At 44.0% G+C, this 13,989-nt stretch overlaps 1 protein-coding gene across 1 annotated transcript in view; it reads right to left on the bottom strand.

Moving 5' to 3' along the window:
- Window positions 1-13,989, bottom strand: part of fbxl17 (F-box and leucine-rich repeat protein 17) — a 210,350-nt gene that overhangs the window by 119,782 nt on the left and 76,579 nt on the right. Inside the window, exon 8 of the mRNA XM_076731680.1 lies at window positions 10,258-10,388. Coding sequence (XP_076587795.1) covers window positions 10,258-10,388 — 131 coding nt within the window. The remainder of the gene's footprint in view (window positions 1-10,257; window positions 10,389-13,989) is intronic.

Raw genomic sequence — 13,989 nt, 5'->3', positions numbered from 1 at the left:
ATAATAACATGATTTTAAAGGTCCAGTGTGTAGGATTTAGGGGGATGTATAGGCATAAATGGAATAAAATATTTTAAATTTTGTTTTCATGTTTTCTATGGGACGCATTGCATCTGTGCCCCGTGTATTTCTACGGTTCAAGTAAACCTCAGCCCGTATCTTTTAACAGATGTTACAGCTTGTGATCCTACAGTGACTTCCTGTTTCACACAGTTAACTGCCTTTGATTAATGGCGCTACAGATGTACTAGCAAAGACATCTGTTAAATTTAAAGAGTGAAACCTGATTAAGTAAATCCCTAGTTTCAAACTAGCTAGCAATTACAAATAACTTAGGCCAAACTTAACTTAGTGAATTTCTGAAGAGTTGGTGCTACACAAGTTCCTCAGTCTGCAAGAGCTGCGAGCAAGCGGCTGGCACGCACAGGCTTTCCACAGGCTACTCATACACATTAAGCACATGCATACCAAAACAAAGAAGCGGAATAACAATCAGCACACTATTTGTCCCCAGGAGCTTCTAATCCAAACTAGGTGAGCAACAATAGCAGTTAATAACTCCAATTTACTTTGTTATTCAAGTCCCATCACGGAGCACTGTTTAAAATACCAATTTGAAATAGTAAATCAGCCACGCAGCAAAAACGTTTATCCCTGGAGACTAATACGCACAGCCCACCAAACAAATTCAAACAGTCACACGGTCCCCTCCATCCATTTAGCATGCTGCGATACCCTCAATTTCCTTTCTTCTTCTTTGGTAGAAAATGGCCTTCCTGTATTTCTCCTACGCTCAAAACCCTGGGTAATTTTCTTAATCTAGGCCTGATGCTGAACATTTGCATAAAAATGTTCACTTTTGAGGTTCCCCTAACAGAACATGGCTTTAATACGCAATTACTTTACTCAATAGTGGTGGCTAATTACAAAGGTGTCAGACAAACAGGTAGCAGAACACAGAGGGGGCCTCCGACACAATGGCTGAGGTGCTAGCCCGCCACATGGGACAGAGCGGCTCAATGGAAAGCAGTAAATTCATTTAGGCTGGCTTCATTAAACCCTATTCCTTGGGCCCTGCATCATGCTCTCCCCTTTGCTCTCCCACTCTCCCTGCTCTCATTTCTGGGGCAGCGGATGTGCTGTGGGTAAGAAGAAGGCGATCACACAAATGAGTGCAACACAGAGGGAATGGGGGAACGCTGTAGGGGAGAAAGGAGGGAAGAGAAGGAGAGATGGAGGGAGATAAACAGAGCACAACAGTGAGAGGAAGGGAGGGAAGAGGGGAAGTGAGGGAAAGGCAGGAAAGAAGGGAAAGGATGGTATCAATAAAGCAGCACAGCGATACAGAAAAAGAACAGAGCAATATTTCAGAAGGTGCTGGTGGGATGGAACAAGGGCATGAGGACATGTGCTCATTTGATGATAAAGAAATATGGCATAAAAGCATGAGCATACAAAAGAATAATTTTGAATATGGCTTTTGTTTTATTCATCTGACCCAGTCTTCCAAAAGCCAAAGAGAACAGAGGAAAACAGAGAAAATTACAGCTTTGGTCCTCAAACACAGGCCAAATGCCAAGTCTCCAGCATGGCGAAACAAGGGCAGCCGAGCCCCGTGGTCTCTTTACCATTTAGATTATACTGGCAACTTTGTGACCCCACAGTATGGATAACCATAATAAGCCACAGCCCCCACTGAGTACCACCTGTAAGCCAAACATACTCACAAACAGAAACCTCAACTTGTGCTCAGAACTCCTGACCACAAAAGTATCCACAAGCTCAAAACCAACTCCACTTGCTCGAACAGAGAACTACTCATATGAACTTTCCACTTCTGCATAGCTTTGTCAGACTCCATTCAACACGGCCGCCTTTCATTTGAACCATTTTGTGCCCAATTTAACAGAGTGCTTGCTGGGAGGACAATTAATGTCTGATGAAAAACTGACATTGAGAAGACCTACACCATCTCGCTGAAGGAAAGAAGTCTCACTTTGCGAATGTAATTTGAGGGCTTGGAGGGTTAGTTGAGAGACTTCTGCTCCTTTTCAGGGCGGGAACATGGAGCGCTGCTGGACATGCATTTCCACAGAGGAAGTGTCGCCAACCTCAGTTCACTGCTTTGGTTCCTGGCCAATGGAGCACTTCATGAGAACATTTCTGCGTCATTACATTACCTATTGCTTGGTTGACACGCTGATTCTGAGTGACTCAAATCACTTTTACACATGACCCGCACATTCAGCTGCAGGGGGAACACACGCAGCCCTCTCCGAGGAGGAGAACCAGCAAGGCTCCCTGGGTGAGAGTCGCACACAAAGCTTTAAGGTCATATGTGCTTAAAATGCATTTCTGGGCAAGCATCTACAAATATGTACACACAGATACAGACTTAGGTTTGGCAACAGACCAGCGTGTCCATGCATATGCACAAATATGTGAAGAGAAAAGACATGCAGATGTTCTTTGGTGGTCATGTGAAATTGCAAATATGCAGGACTGACTGAGGCTGTATTAAATCTTGACTAAAAGGGGAATAAACAATTGTGTCCAAGCACAAAAAAAAAAAAAAGAAGTCGTGTAGAAAAAGTCAGAAAATAGGAAGAAAAATGCCCTTTGCCTTTCTGACAAGCTGACTGAAATTGATTCATAGTAGGGAAACAAGTCTGACAACCATGTTGTGAATTATTTGGAATTTTTCATTGTTTTCTGAACAGATAAATCAAAAAATATAAATGACCCAACACTCAGAATTTAACCTTCAGAGTGGAATTGATATGAAAGAAATATCAACCCACAAGAACGAGGGAATTGGATAGAAGCTTAAAAACAAGACAAACTCTCAAAACAAAGGCAAAATAAGATCAGAGGCAGCATCGAGAGAGAGATCACGCTAAGCAGAGGCCTCGTTGGAAGATGCACAAATACCGTACATACATGTTTGCATCACGCCATGTTTTGAAATCATGTCCTCTATAATCCTTTTATCTCCTGGTGATCTGGTCGTGGGCTAAAGTAATAACTGTGGCAGCCTGAGAGAGCAGAAGGTAAAACTATACGCAGGAAAAATCTAATTACAGGAAAAATTTATTTGGTCAAAATGGAACCAATAATTTTTGCTGTCAAGGGTCAACAATTCGATTAACATGGATTTTAGCTGACTTTGAGTGTCAGGCTCATGATTCATTTTGTGAGATAATAGCGCTTCAGGGCCTGTGTCTAATGTGGTTCCACAGCTGAGAGATACAGGATTTCCCATATAATGATTACATGTGGACGTTTCATGGGGTAATTCAAGCGCTGCTGAGCTACATCTTTGTTCAGGGTGTAGTGTGACACTGCAATCTGCCCTTTAAAAGTAGTATTTCACATCAGTGCAGTTTACAAAATCCAAAGAATTAATGCTATTAGAAGCTAAAAGGTTGCTTGACAGTATGTAGCTAAAATGTCATATTAGCATGGCTGACAGAAAATGAAAAACCTTTAAAGGTAAAGTGTTTGACACTTTGAATCAGTACCTCTTCACTGCTGATTTCCTCCTGATTTCAGCCCTTATTAGCTACTTCAACTACTCTCTAATGTGCAAATCTGACCATGGCCTGCACCGAAGACCTGTTGGTGCTGCAATTCCACAGTCACCTAAAGAGTGCGATAAAAGTCAAAGATTACGTAAAGCCCCTTTAAATTCTGCAGCTGTTCGACTGCCGCTGACAGTGTGTCACAAATCAAGTTGTATGACTTCCAGAAATGAGAGCAATCCAATCAAAGTAAAGACCCTGGAGCAGCAGGGTGGCGTGGCGAGCAGGAAGACTTCATCTGAAGAGGTCAGGCTCGAGCCCCTCTTACTTATTTCATAATGCATATCTCTGTGAGTTAAGGGTTTGACTTTTCAGAGTATTGCAGGATGCTGTTGGCCTTGGATCTGTGCCCAGATACAACAGCAGCTCTCACGCTGTTGTAGCCTATAAGCTCCAGCTGCTTGCCTTCATTGTGTCTCTGCGCCGCGCCACAAATGTTCCTCCATCTCCGATACTTATCAAGGCACTGGAGTTTGACGCTGCCATTACTCAAAATTAATAACCACGGCAGCATGTTTATCATAACACACTTTCACACCCAACCTGCCAGAAATAATCACCTCGGTCTTTGTGTGTGTGACAGCAAGAGAGAGAGAGAGAGAAAAAAAAAAGACAGTCGGAGAGAGACAGAGGAAGAAACACAGAAAGACAACTGGAGGAGAGATGAAGTGTGAAAACGAGACAGAGGAAAAAAGAACAAGAGGCTGAGATGAAAGAGACAACTGAGAGTGAAAGTGCTGCGTGCATACGTGGGCATCTGCCGTGCCTAATCACTCTGACTCCATTACACCTCATTGGTTTTTCCCGCACCTTTTCTTACCATCATGTCTGACAACAGGGCAACACTAGCTCTCCTTGTGTATTCACTCTGCTAAGCAGGACTCTAATCTCTGCTGACAGCAAATCTGCTCCAACAAGGCAGGCCTGAGTAAATAAAAACGGGGCTGCGTTTTTCTAATTTACAAATCATGCGAGCACGGAGCAGGGTCTGCTTCCCCCCCTGGACGGAAGGAAATAAGACGCATGAGATTCTGTGCAGCGCTAGCCGGTGGTTGCTCGAGTCGTAGATCTTCGTGCTGTATGTGTGAAAATACGAGAGCAGAAAAAGAGAAGTGACAAGGACGGGGGAAGGCCCTTCAGCACCTCTCCTCAAATCTGGAGAGACAGGTGGTTGAGAAACAAGACAAGGACAAATGTCTGTCGGTCACTGGTTCGGGCTCTGCTGACATTTTCCATGGCATTTAGAAAACACTGAAGAAAATCCAAAGAAAAGGGGAGAGGGGCCTAAAAATAGTCGCCTGGAGGAAACCTATGCACGGTGAGGTTATACAATAGATGTAGAGACTTGAAAAGGCCTCTTATCTGAGGGATTTGCTCAATTTCCCACAGTGTCCTGCTTTCTGTAACAGCGATGGACCTTTCTGGCTGAATTCAGCAGCTCGTGAGGTCAGTGGAGAATTTGTGCCCAGTTTAGTTTGAATTATAATTTTGTTTTCATTTTTTCCAGCTCAGCTGATGGCTGTCTCTATTTATGTAAAAAATGAGTTTGTAGAGTCGACCTCGTCCGTCTTTTAGGTATGAAGATGGGTTCGGATTTTTCCAAAGAATGAACAGCGAGGCTGGGTTAAATCCTTGTGCCTGACTACCTCTCTAAGCACACATGTAATCATATAATCTTACCCCTTGACTTTGCAGTAAGTAGGAGCAAATCGCTTGGTAAGTCTTCATTTTCAGCACATTTTTTTTTTTTTTTTTTACTCCTAAGTTGGCTCTTTAAAGTATTATTAAATGTAGCTCTCAGAACTCTGACAAATGCAGGCCGTGGTCACCTTCACTGTAGCCAAACAAAGTAGAGCAACCAACTGTCATTTGACACATCGTTGATCACAGTGATGTATCATATACTCATTCGATTTTGGGGGTTTAACACTTCTCCAGGCACTGCGAGATCTGCCAGCTGGCTGCAACAGAGGCTATTTGGAATGAGTTTCCATTGTAAACGGCTCCAAATCCACACGCACATTAGAGAAGGTGCGTTTCTGGGAGAATGCTTCTCCAATTATTTCCTGCTTAATAAGCTCCTGAAAGTCAGAGAGGGCCCCCAGTCATCCCTCATGTAGTCTAGATTTCTGTGAGAGGGAACAAAAATGTAAAAAGACCCAATCTGGGCTGTGATTTGTGACGCTCGTAAGTGATGGAGAGATATGCAAAGAATGTTGGCCTGAAGAAAAAAGCGAAGAAGGAAAAAGGGGATGAATATTGATTCCCATGTTTAAATGAAGCTGTCGGAAAGATTGAGAGATGAAGAAAAAGAGAGAGACAGAGAGGGAAAGAGTGCCAGGGCTTTTGGGGAAATGCCCAACTTCCAACAATACAGATCTCATAAAAGAAATGACTCACTTGCTCCACGCATCTGCTTTCAGCAAAGACTGCAGGCCGGCTGACCAGAGCTTGCTCACAAACACACACACACACACACACACACACACACACGCATAGGCAGACACAGAGGGGGGACACACATAAATCTTCATGTCAGCACAGGCCGTCTGTCCAGCAGCAGGGTTAATGTTAGCAGAATAGATGCTGACTCTTTGACCAAAACCACTGAGGAGGCCTCACCACAGACTTTATTGCAACACACTCGCACTTGCGCAAACAGAAGCATAAGATTCACATAAAAGACATGTTTTATCTCCTTACTTCTGGGATAGATGAAATAAAAAATGACAAAAAAAAAAACTAATTACACAAATGGTAGTGTAAAATCAGCAGTCTCTCCTGGGAAAAAGCAGGTCTCTAGATATGAAAGAATCTTCACACACAGTCACAACCAAAACAAACGCACAATAGCAGCAAAAACCACATATACACCGTGCACACGGCACAAAAGCTCCCCACAGTTTCTTGCAAGATGAAAAAAAAAAAAACAGACACCAAAAAATGAAAGAAAACCGTTTAACTTTGACACTGTGTTCTCAACTTGGTTCTAAAAAGTGAGCGCTGCCATTTGCTCCGCTGTTCCACTTTGATCATGACTCGCTCCCCATTTTCAAACGCTGTGACATTTGAAAAACACAATCCTACTTTGGTCTCCTATCATCGCTGGAAGGAGGACACAGGGAAATAACAGGGCCAACGCTGCCTACCTGCAGCACATCACATCCTCGCTCCCCAAGAAATGATGGTGACCAAAAAATAGGCGTCCTACTGTCACAATCTGCCCGCCGGACTGTGACGATGGGAAGTCCATATTTGGTCATCAGTTCTCGCTTTCTTACTCTGGCACGCTGTTTTTGGCTATTACTGAGGATGATGAGGGGAGCCAGAGGACACTGTGCTCATTTTTTTTTTAAAGATGAGAGACAAGAAGAAAGAAGAAGAGAAGAAGGGACTGAAATGCTTTACCTCCCACAGAGCTCTATCTCTCCAATGGCCCCTTGTCGGGGGACAAATTGATCCTGGAAATAAGGGGTCATTTCCTCTGCCTGTTTACCTGTTCACAGCACACTGTCATCAGCTTGAAACACACACACACACGCAAGCTGACCCAGCTGTACCCTCAGAGAGCTAACGTAAGGGAGGGTTGAGTAAATCTGGTCGACAACAAGCAAGGAACTGGTGCGTGTGTGTGTGTGTGTGTGTGTGTGTGTGTGTGTTAGCTTCCCCAACAGCAGTGACCCTCATGACCTTTGACTCTTTGAGCTTAATAAACTATTTCAGCTTCTCCCTCTGAAGAAATACACACAGACTGCGTCTCTGGCAGAAAACCTTCATCAATAAAATCTCACTTCTAAACAGCCGATCAGACAAATGACTCGTGCAGGAGAGTGTGTGTATGTCTGTGTTCATGTGTGTTTATGTGAGCTGCTAACCATTATTTAGATTTAATCAATTTTGATCCAGATTCTGCTTATTGATTCAGGTTTTTATTGAATCGTGGTTCTAGCTATCATTATCGTGGAGCAAAAAAAACGCTCTTTGCAGATTTTGGTATTTTCTATGTGTTGCCAAAAACTAACCTGATACACCAGATGGTTTGTAACACAGAACCATCTGGGAAGTCGTCCATGGAAACTGTTCGGAAAAGGGCACGCACCTTCAAAAAAATACTTGGCAGGTGATTGGGTGAGCCATCTGCCTATCATCACCTATCACACTCCCCTCTGGCGTCGATCATTTTTCAAACCTAACTCATGTCTTATTTGTGCTCTGATCAACGGTAAATTCATCCAAATCGGTGCCCCATAGCGCTACTTTCAAGTCTACTGTAGCTGTCACATTTGGTGGGACCCACATGAGCGCGGAGCAGGTTAGAAACATGACAGACGTGTTCTACTGTGGCGCTGGTGTGTGAGAAGTGAGTTCTGGAAGTGGAAATGAAAGCGGCGACACTGTCCCTTTAAGTCAGTGTACCATCCAAATGATCCTGAAGCTGTTATTTTAAGGTAAACAGTGAGATAATGCTGCTTTAAATGCCCCTCTCTCTTGTCACTTGTGTATGATGACACGTTCTTGAGCCAATCCATTGGCCGCGACGGCACGGCTCTGTTGAGGGGGGGTCGTTAGCAGAACCACAGCAGCGCAGCTACCCTCTGCAGCTGAGGTGGAAACACGTCATTCATGGCACGGTGCGACTAAAGCCGACCAACCAGGGCCAATGGAAAAATCCTGAAACACACACAGTTCCGCATACACCTCCTTCATGTTGTGCCGACCACCCATCCGGTCTCTCCCTTTAAATAAACCCCCTCCTCTCCTCTCTGCTCTGCTCCGAGCTGTGTGACTGTAAAGTGTAACAATAAAGCAGCTTATGACTGGAGGCTTTTATTTGCTCTGAGTCCTTGAGCAGCAGTCAACCTATACACAATGTAGACACACACGCTCATGGATGCGCACACACACACAGGTCTGCAGGTCCAGGAGGCAGGGCAGAGCAAACATCAGAGCAGCATCAGAGCAGCAAGCATGTAAGAATCCTCAGCTATGGCTGTCCACCTCTGCCCTTCACTCCCCTACTGTCTCTGCTTCATTCATAAACCAACACCACACCTACTGTACGCTGCCTCGCCCACACAGACCGCCACCAATGCAACACACACACACCATTTTAAATTCCAGTAATCCCACAGGTGATCCAGACACACCCACGCACACACAAACAAACACACAGACAGACACACACACACACACAGCCCCTGAATCAATGCAGTAAATATCATTATGGAATCAATGCAGCCTTGAATCAATCGAGGCTGTGCCTGTGTGTGTGTGTGTGTGTGTGTGTGTGTGTGTGTGTGTGTGTGCGTGTGTGTGTCTGTCTGTGTGAGTGTGATAAAGGAAAGAAGTTGATAACACCATGTGCTCCTGTGAGGATTTCACCAAACTCCATGTTTTTTGATTGAAAGGAGGCGGGTAAGGTATTACCATAACCTTCCCACCACATGTCTGCTGTTAGCTCAATAATGCAAAAATGACTTTACCCATGCACGTACACACACACACACACACACACACACACACACACACACACACACACACACACACACACACACACACACACACACACACACACACAGACGCGCACACACACATCCGTTGTTGCTTTGCACCATGGTAAATTCAATATTGTGTTCACACTCCTAAGCCAGAGTGGGAGTACAGTTGGCAGAGAAGCCACAGCCTTAGCTGTAAATCAATAGATTAAATAGAAACGTATGAATAAAACACAAGATAATAAATAAAAGAGGAGATGGTTTACTCTTGCCGTCATATTCTGTACAGGTTCTCTCCATTTGAGAGAGAAAAGGGGGAAAAGGGAAAAAAAAAATCAGTGTGGGAGCAGAGAGAAAGATGACCAGCGAGACAGACACACAAAAAAAAGTTCTTGCTTGTGCTTTTAATTCTTATGTGTATCTTCTGTGTCTGCATGCTCACATATGTTTTCATTTCAAGTATGTGAATGTGTGCACAATGTGCATTTGAAGGACTTGATTTAATTGAAAAACCATTCAAAGTGGCTCGCCCTTGTCCCTCCAGCACAGTACCCAGTGTTTTCTACTTAAACGAAATTGAAGAGAATATATAAATGTTTGTATCTCTGTTTCTCAGCAGAACACAGTGTGTTTCCCAACAATGGCCCAACAATGCTGAATGCAATTCCTTCCCTATGAAACATTTACAAAGGCAATTTTTGTAGGTATTTTGAAACCTCCATCATTTACATCCACCTTCAGGTCAGCCAGAAGTCGTAGGCCATCATTACCAATTGCTTATCAGTCAAATAGCACGAAGCCATCAGCAGGAGTGAGCATCACGTCACCTGCGCTTGTATATTTGCATCCTCATGCATGTGCATGAGATACAAACAAAACAAGGGCCCACTCATAAAAACATTGCTCCACAGAGCTACGAGCCAAAAACTCCACAGGGTGCCTTTAACGAAACAGAAGGGTCTCAAAATCTGCTGCCTACTACTCCACTCACTAGACTTTGATTGATTTATTTTAACTATATGCACACAGATCAGTATTGTACTTATTATAATACCACTGCTGGACCAGATTTGATGATCATTTTCTTGTCTTACTAGCCTGACTTATGTCAGCGACTGTTGTGTGCTGGGCCAGAAAATCCACTGTGCATCACTGTGTGTGGTGCTGGTGACTTGACATACCTGTCGTTGATGCTCCAGTTCAGGCAGAGGTTGAGGGAGCTGAGGTTGCGACATTTCCTCACCACCTCCATCACCGTCTCATTATTGAGCTCCGAGATGTGCCGCAGGTCCAGGACATTCAGGTTTCGTAGCTACGAGGAGCAACACACAAAAAACATTTGAATGATTCAATCATGTCAAATTCACATAAACAGCTAGCTGAGCAGCACAGACAAGCCAATAACAAGGCTGCTCTTTAACGTCCACCTGAAATCATCCATTTCTGTTGTCAGGAATCATGTCAAAGGTTTTTTTTAAATGTATTAAAAGGAAGAAAAACAGTCTTTGGGGAAACATCAGAAATGCTTGGTGTTCCACTGCAGGGAACATGAGACCAATTAAACAAACTTGCGCTGTAGCCTACATGTCATGGGCAGACAGCATGTTGTTACTGTTAAACAGTCAGAACCACACCAGCATCTGACCTGACCGAAACAAACGATATTTGCAGGTTTAGGTGCTTCTTAATGTGCTGCAGCTGAGCAGCTGATTAGCCATCTAGCCTGCAAACTGATGTCAGCAGTGCGCTTTTCCACGGTGAGTGTTTGTTAGGTCGTTGGTTCAAAAAGCTCGGGTGCAGGACGAGACGTGTGTTCATGTTTGGAAGCTAGATGAGAAGGAGGCTTTAGCAGGAAAGCTAATGTGGTTGTTCAGAGTCTGTGGATGGAGCATCTTGCTGGCTGGCTCAGTGGGACCGGCTGCTCCACCTGTGATGGAAGACTGTTCCATGAAAGATTTGACTGACTGCATTAGAGTAAGGCCTCCATCTACGCAGATGGATAACCAAAAAGATGCTCCATAGAATTAATGCAAAACTAGAAAACTAAATCTTTTAAAATCAGTCTCTCCCTTTTAGTTTTTGAGTTTTCCCGAAAGGAGGACACAGGATGTATGATTTACAGAGCAGATATGTGTGCTGCAACAGAAAAAAAGCAATTTAATTTCAGTTGGACTTTAAAAGAAAAATCCAGCTATTGAACTTTATCTGTCTCACACAAACAGGTGTACAGGCACATAATTTCCTGTCTGTGTTCATGAAGGAACCAGCAGCTGATTTGTTACTACGAGCAGCGGAAAAGAGGAAGCTCCTGGAAGAGTGGTGAAGCCTGTATGGTACACACGCCCGCTGAATTACACGGGTGGTTCTGATACACCATAATGGAATGTGGAAAAAAATCTCCGTACACTGAGCGAACCTGTATGCTGCCACATGCACTGAAAAAATAGCATGAATGCAGAATAAAACCTAACAAGGCCGATAAATGACAGAAAATTGCTTGCTGTTACTGTTTATCATTCTGCGCCTGCATGCCTGGTGTGAGGGGTTATGAGCCAATATGAGCATTCACTCTCCCTCTTCCTTTCATCTCTCCGACTTTCAATAATCCCTCTTTCCGATCTGAATACCTTATAAGAGGGGGTTTAGATTAATCCTCCAGTCAAAATCTCTACTTCCTGACACACTCTTAGAAACCCACACTGACACTGTTCAACAAGCGCTCCTGCTCGCCGAAAATTACCAAAGGCTTTTCAAGTCACAGCACAGGTGTATTTTCTCCGATACGTACTCTTAAACTATTTAAGGCACAGGTGTGCACACACTCACAAACACACACACACACACACAGGGATGAAAGATAATAGTGTGTATGATATTCCGGCCAGCCGCCAGGGAAGCAGCAAGGTAAATGTCATGGCCAAGGCTAAAGAGAAAACAAGCTTACGGTTGGCGTTAAGATCACTGGGCACTATTGTCGGCTCCATAGGCATGACATATACCTATCAGCATGAAGAGACATGGGGGGAATGGATAAGGACCAAGGCTCGCTGGGTGAAGTAAGCACACATGTAAACACTCTCGCCTCTCCTCACATACTGAGAATCAAAACGCACGCCGACTGCAGACAAACACGGCGAGTGTGCGATGCTGCACTGCGCTGAAGGTAATAAAAGACTTTTAAAACCTTTACCTAGCTGCTCCACTTGTCTCTCTCCTCTTATGTAGCCTGTGGCTTCTTTTGTGACTCCTCAAGAGAAAATTGGATGCAGACCCCTTGTGATAAAAGGTCTGCTTAGGCATGAAATAAACATGAAGCAGATTTTGTTTGTGGCATATCCCCACCTATACTGTGAGGACACGCTTAGATATACTAATGAAATAAACATTAAACAGCTTGTGTGTGCGAAGAATGCAGCAGCCATCGTCAGGCACAGCTAAACTGACGCGATAAACAATGGTACCTAATGAAAGGGAAAAAGCCTGAACTGTGTGGATTATCACAGACACATGCATGCAAGCAGATGCTCGCACACATGCACGAAAAACTAGAGTATACATGCACGCGCACACAAACACACACACACACAAACTGTCACGTGCTCATGTGGCCAGTGTTGGCTCGAAGTGCTAAATTATTCATGCAGAATTAGGCTGAGCTGTGTGAGCATGACTGTGTGCATGCGTGCGTGCGTGTGTGTGTGTGTTTGTGTGTGTGCGTGTGTGTGTGGTTGCATTGTTTGAAAAACACAGGCACTGCAAAAATCGAACCTGGATGCAGGCTGAGTGACCACTAATATTCATAGCAACAGACATCCACTCACATTGTCAAAAGAATTTTCATGAAAGGCACGCACGCACGCACACACACACACACACGCACACACACACACACACACACACACACACACATACAAACACACACACAGAGTTATTTGCATTCAGTATTCATGGTTATTAAGCCTGGAGTAAATTTTAAAAGCCTCAACATCAAAAGTAGTATTTGTTCTCCAAATCTTCAAAACTGCTTATGTCTGCTAAATACAATTTCTACTACAGCCAATACCAACTGTCTCATTGATGTGGGCAACCAATGAGAAAACAGGCCAAGCGGCGTGAGTTTCGATTGGCTGAGAGTGTAGCTAGGTTGAAGAAAATTTGAAAATTTAGCAGATGTCTGCTTGAAAGGGAAGAGGCAGAGTCACGCCTGAGACTGTAACTTACTAATCCATCTGTGAAAACCACGGCAGGAAAATAAATTCCATAGTGTGGCAGACATCTGCCAAAAGAAAAATATCCTTCAAATCCCCGAAATGAAAAGTCACACAAAGAACAAACCTCTCAGTAATTAGTCACACCTCCAGAATGTGACCGGCCACAGTGCCAGTGTTTGTTTTCTCATAGTTCACAGATTATCATAATTTGACTCCTCGGTGAAAGGTTTTAATGCTCCAATCTTATTTAATCATTTCCACTCATAATATAGCTCATTTTCTGCTCGTGTATTTCTGTGACCCGAGAATAAACGGGGACGAATAGTAAGAAAAATAAAGAGAGAAATGAGGAGGAGGGAGCACGAAAGCTTTGGACAGAGAGGAAGACAAAGCCTGCGATTCACAGAGCACAGAGAGAAAAAGAGAGAGTGAAACAGAGGAAAATAAAGTGAGAGAGAAACAGAGCAGCAGAACAGAGAGCAGGGGATTTGGTGAGGGGTTCGGCAGGTTTTTCCTCCTCGTTGGCTGAGGTCTGTAACCAGGCAGAGTTTGTGTCGTCTCCTGAGTTGGCAGCCACACCTGGATAATTATTCATTCTGTTCATAAAAACACTGAAACCTGCAGAATCCAGCTGCTCTGAGGCCAGCGGGTCGTCCCCGCCCCGTGAACACACATTCACGGCGCTCAAATGAAGGCGAGCGC

Source organism: Chaetodon auriga, chromosome 5 (assembly GCF_051107435.1).
Source record: "Chaetodon auriga isolate fChaAug3 chromosome 5, fChaAug3.hap1, whole genome shotgun sequence".
Lineage (NCBI taxonomy): Eukaryota > Metazoa > Chordata > Actinopteri > Chaetodontiformes > Chaetodontidae > Chaetodon > Chaetodon auriga.
The sequence above is the reverse complement of the archived record's forward strand: the minus strand, read 5'-3'. Positions and strand labels throughout refer to the sequence as shown.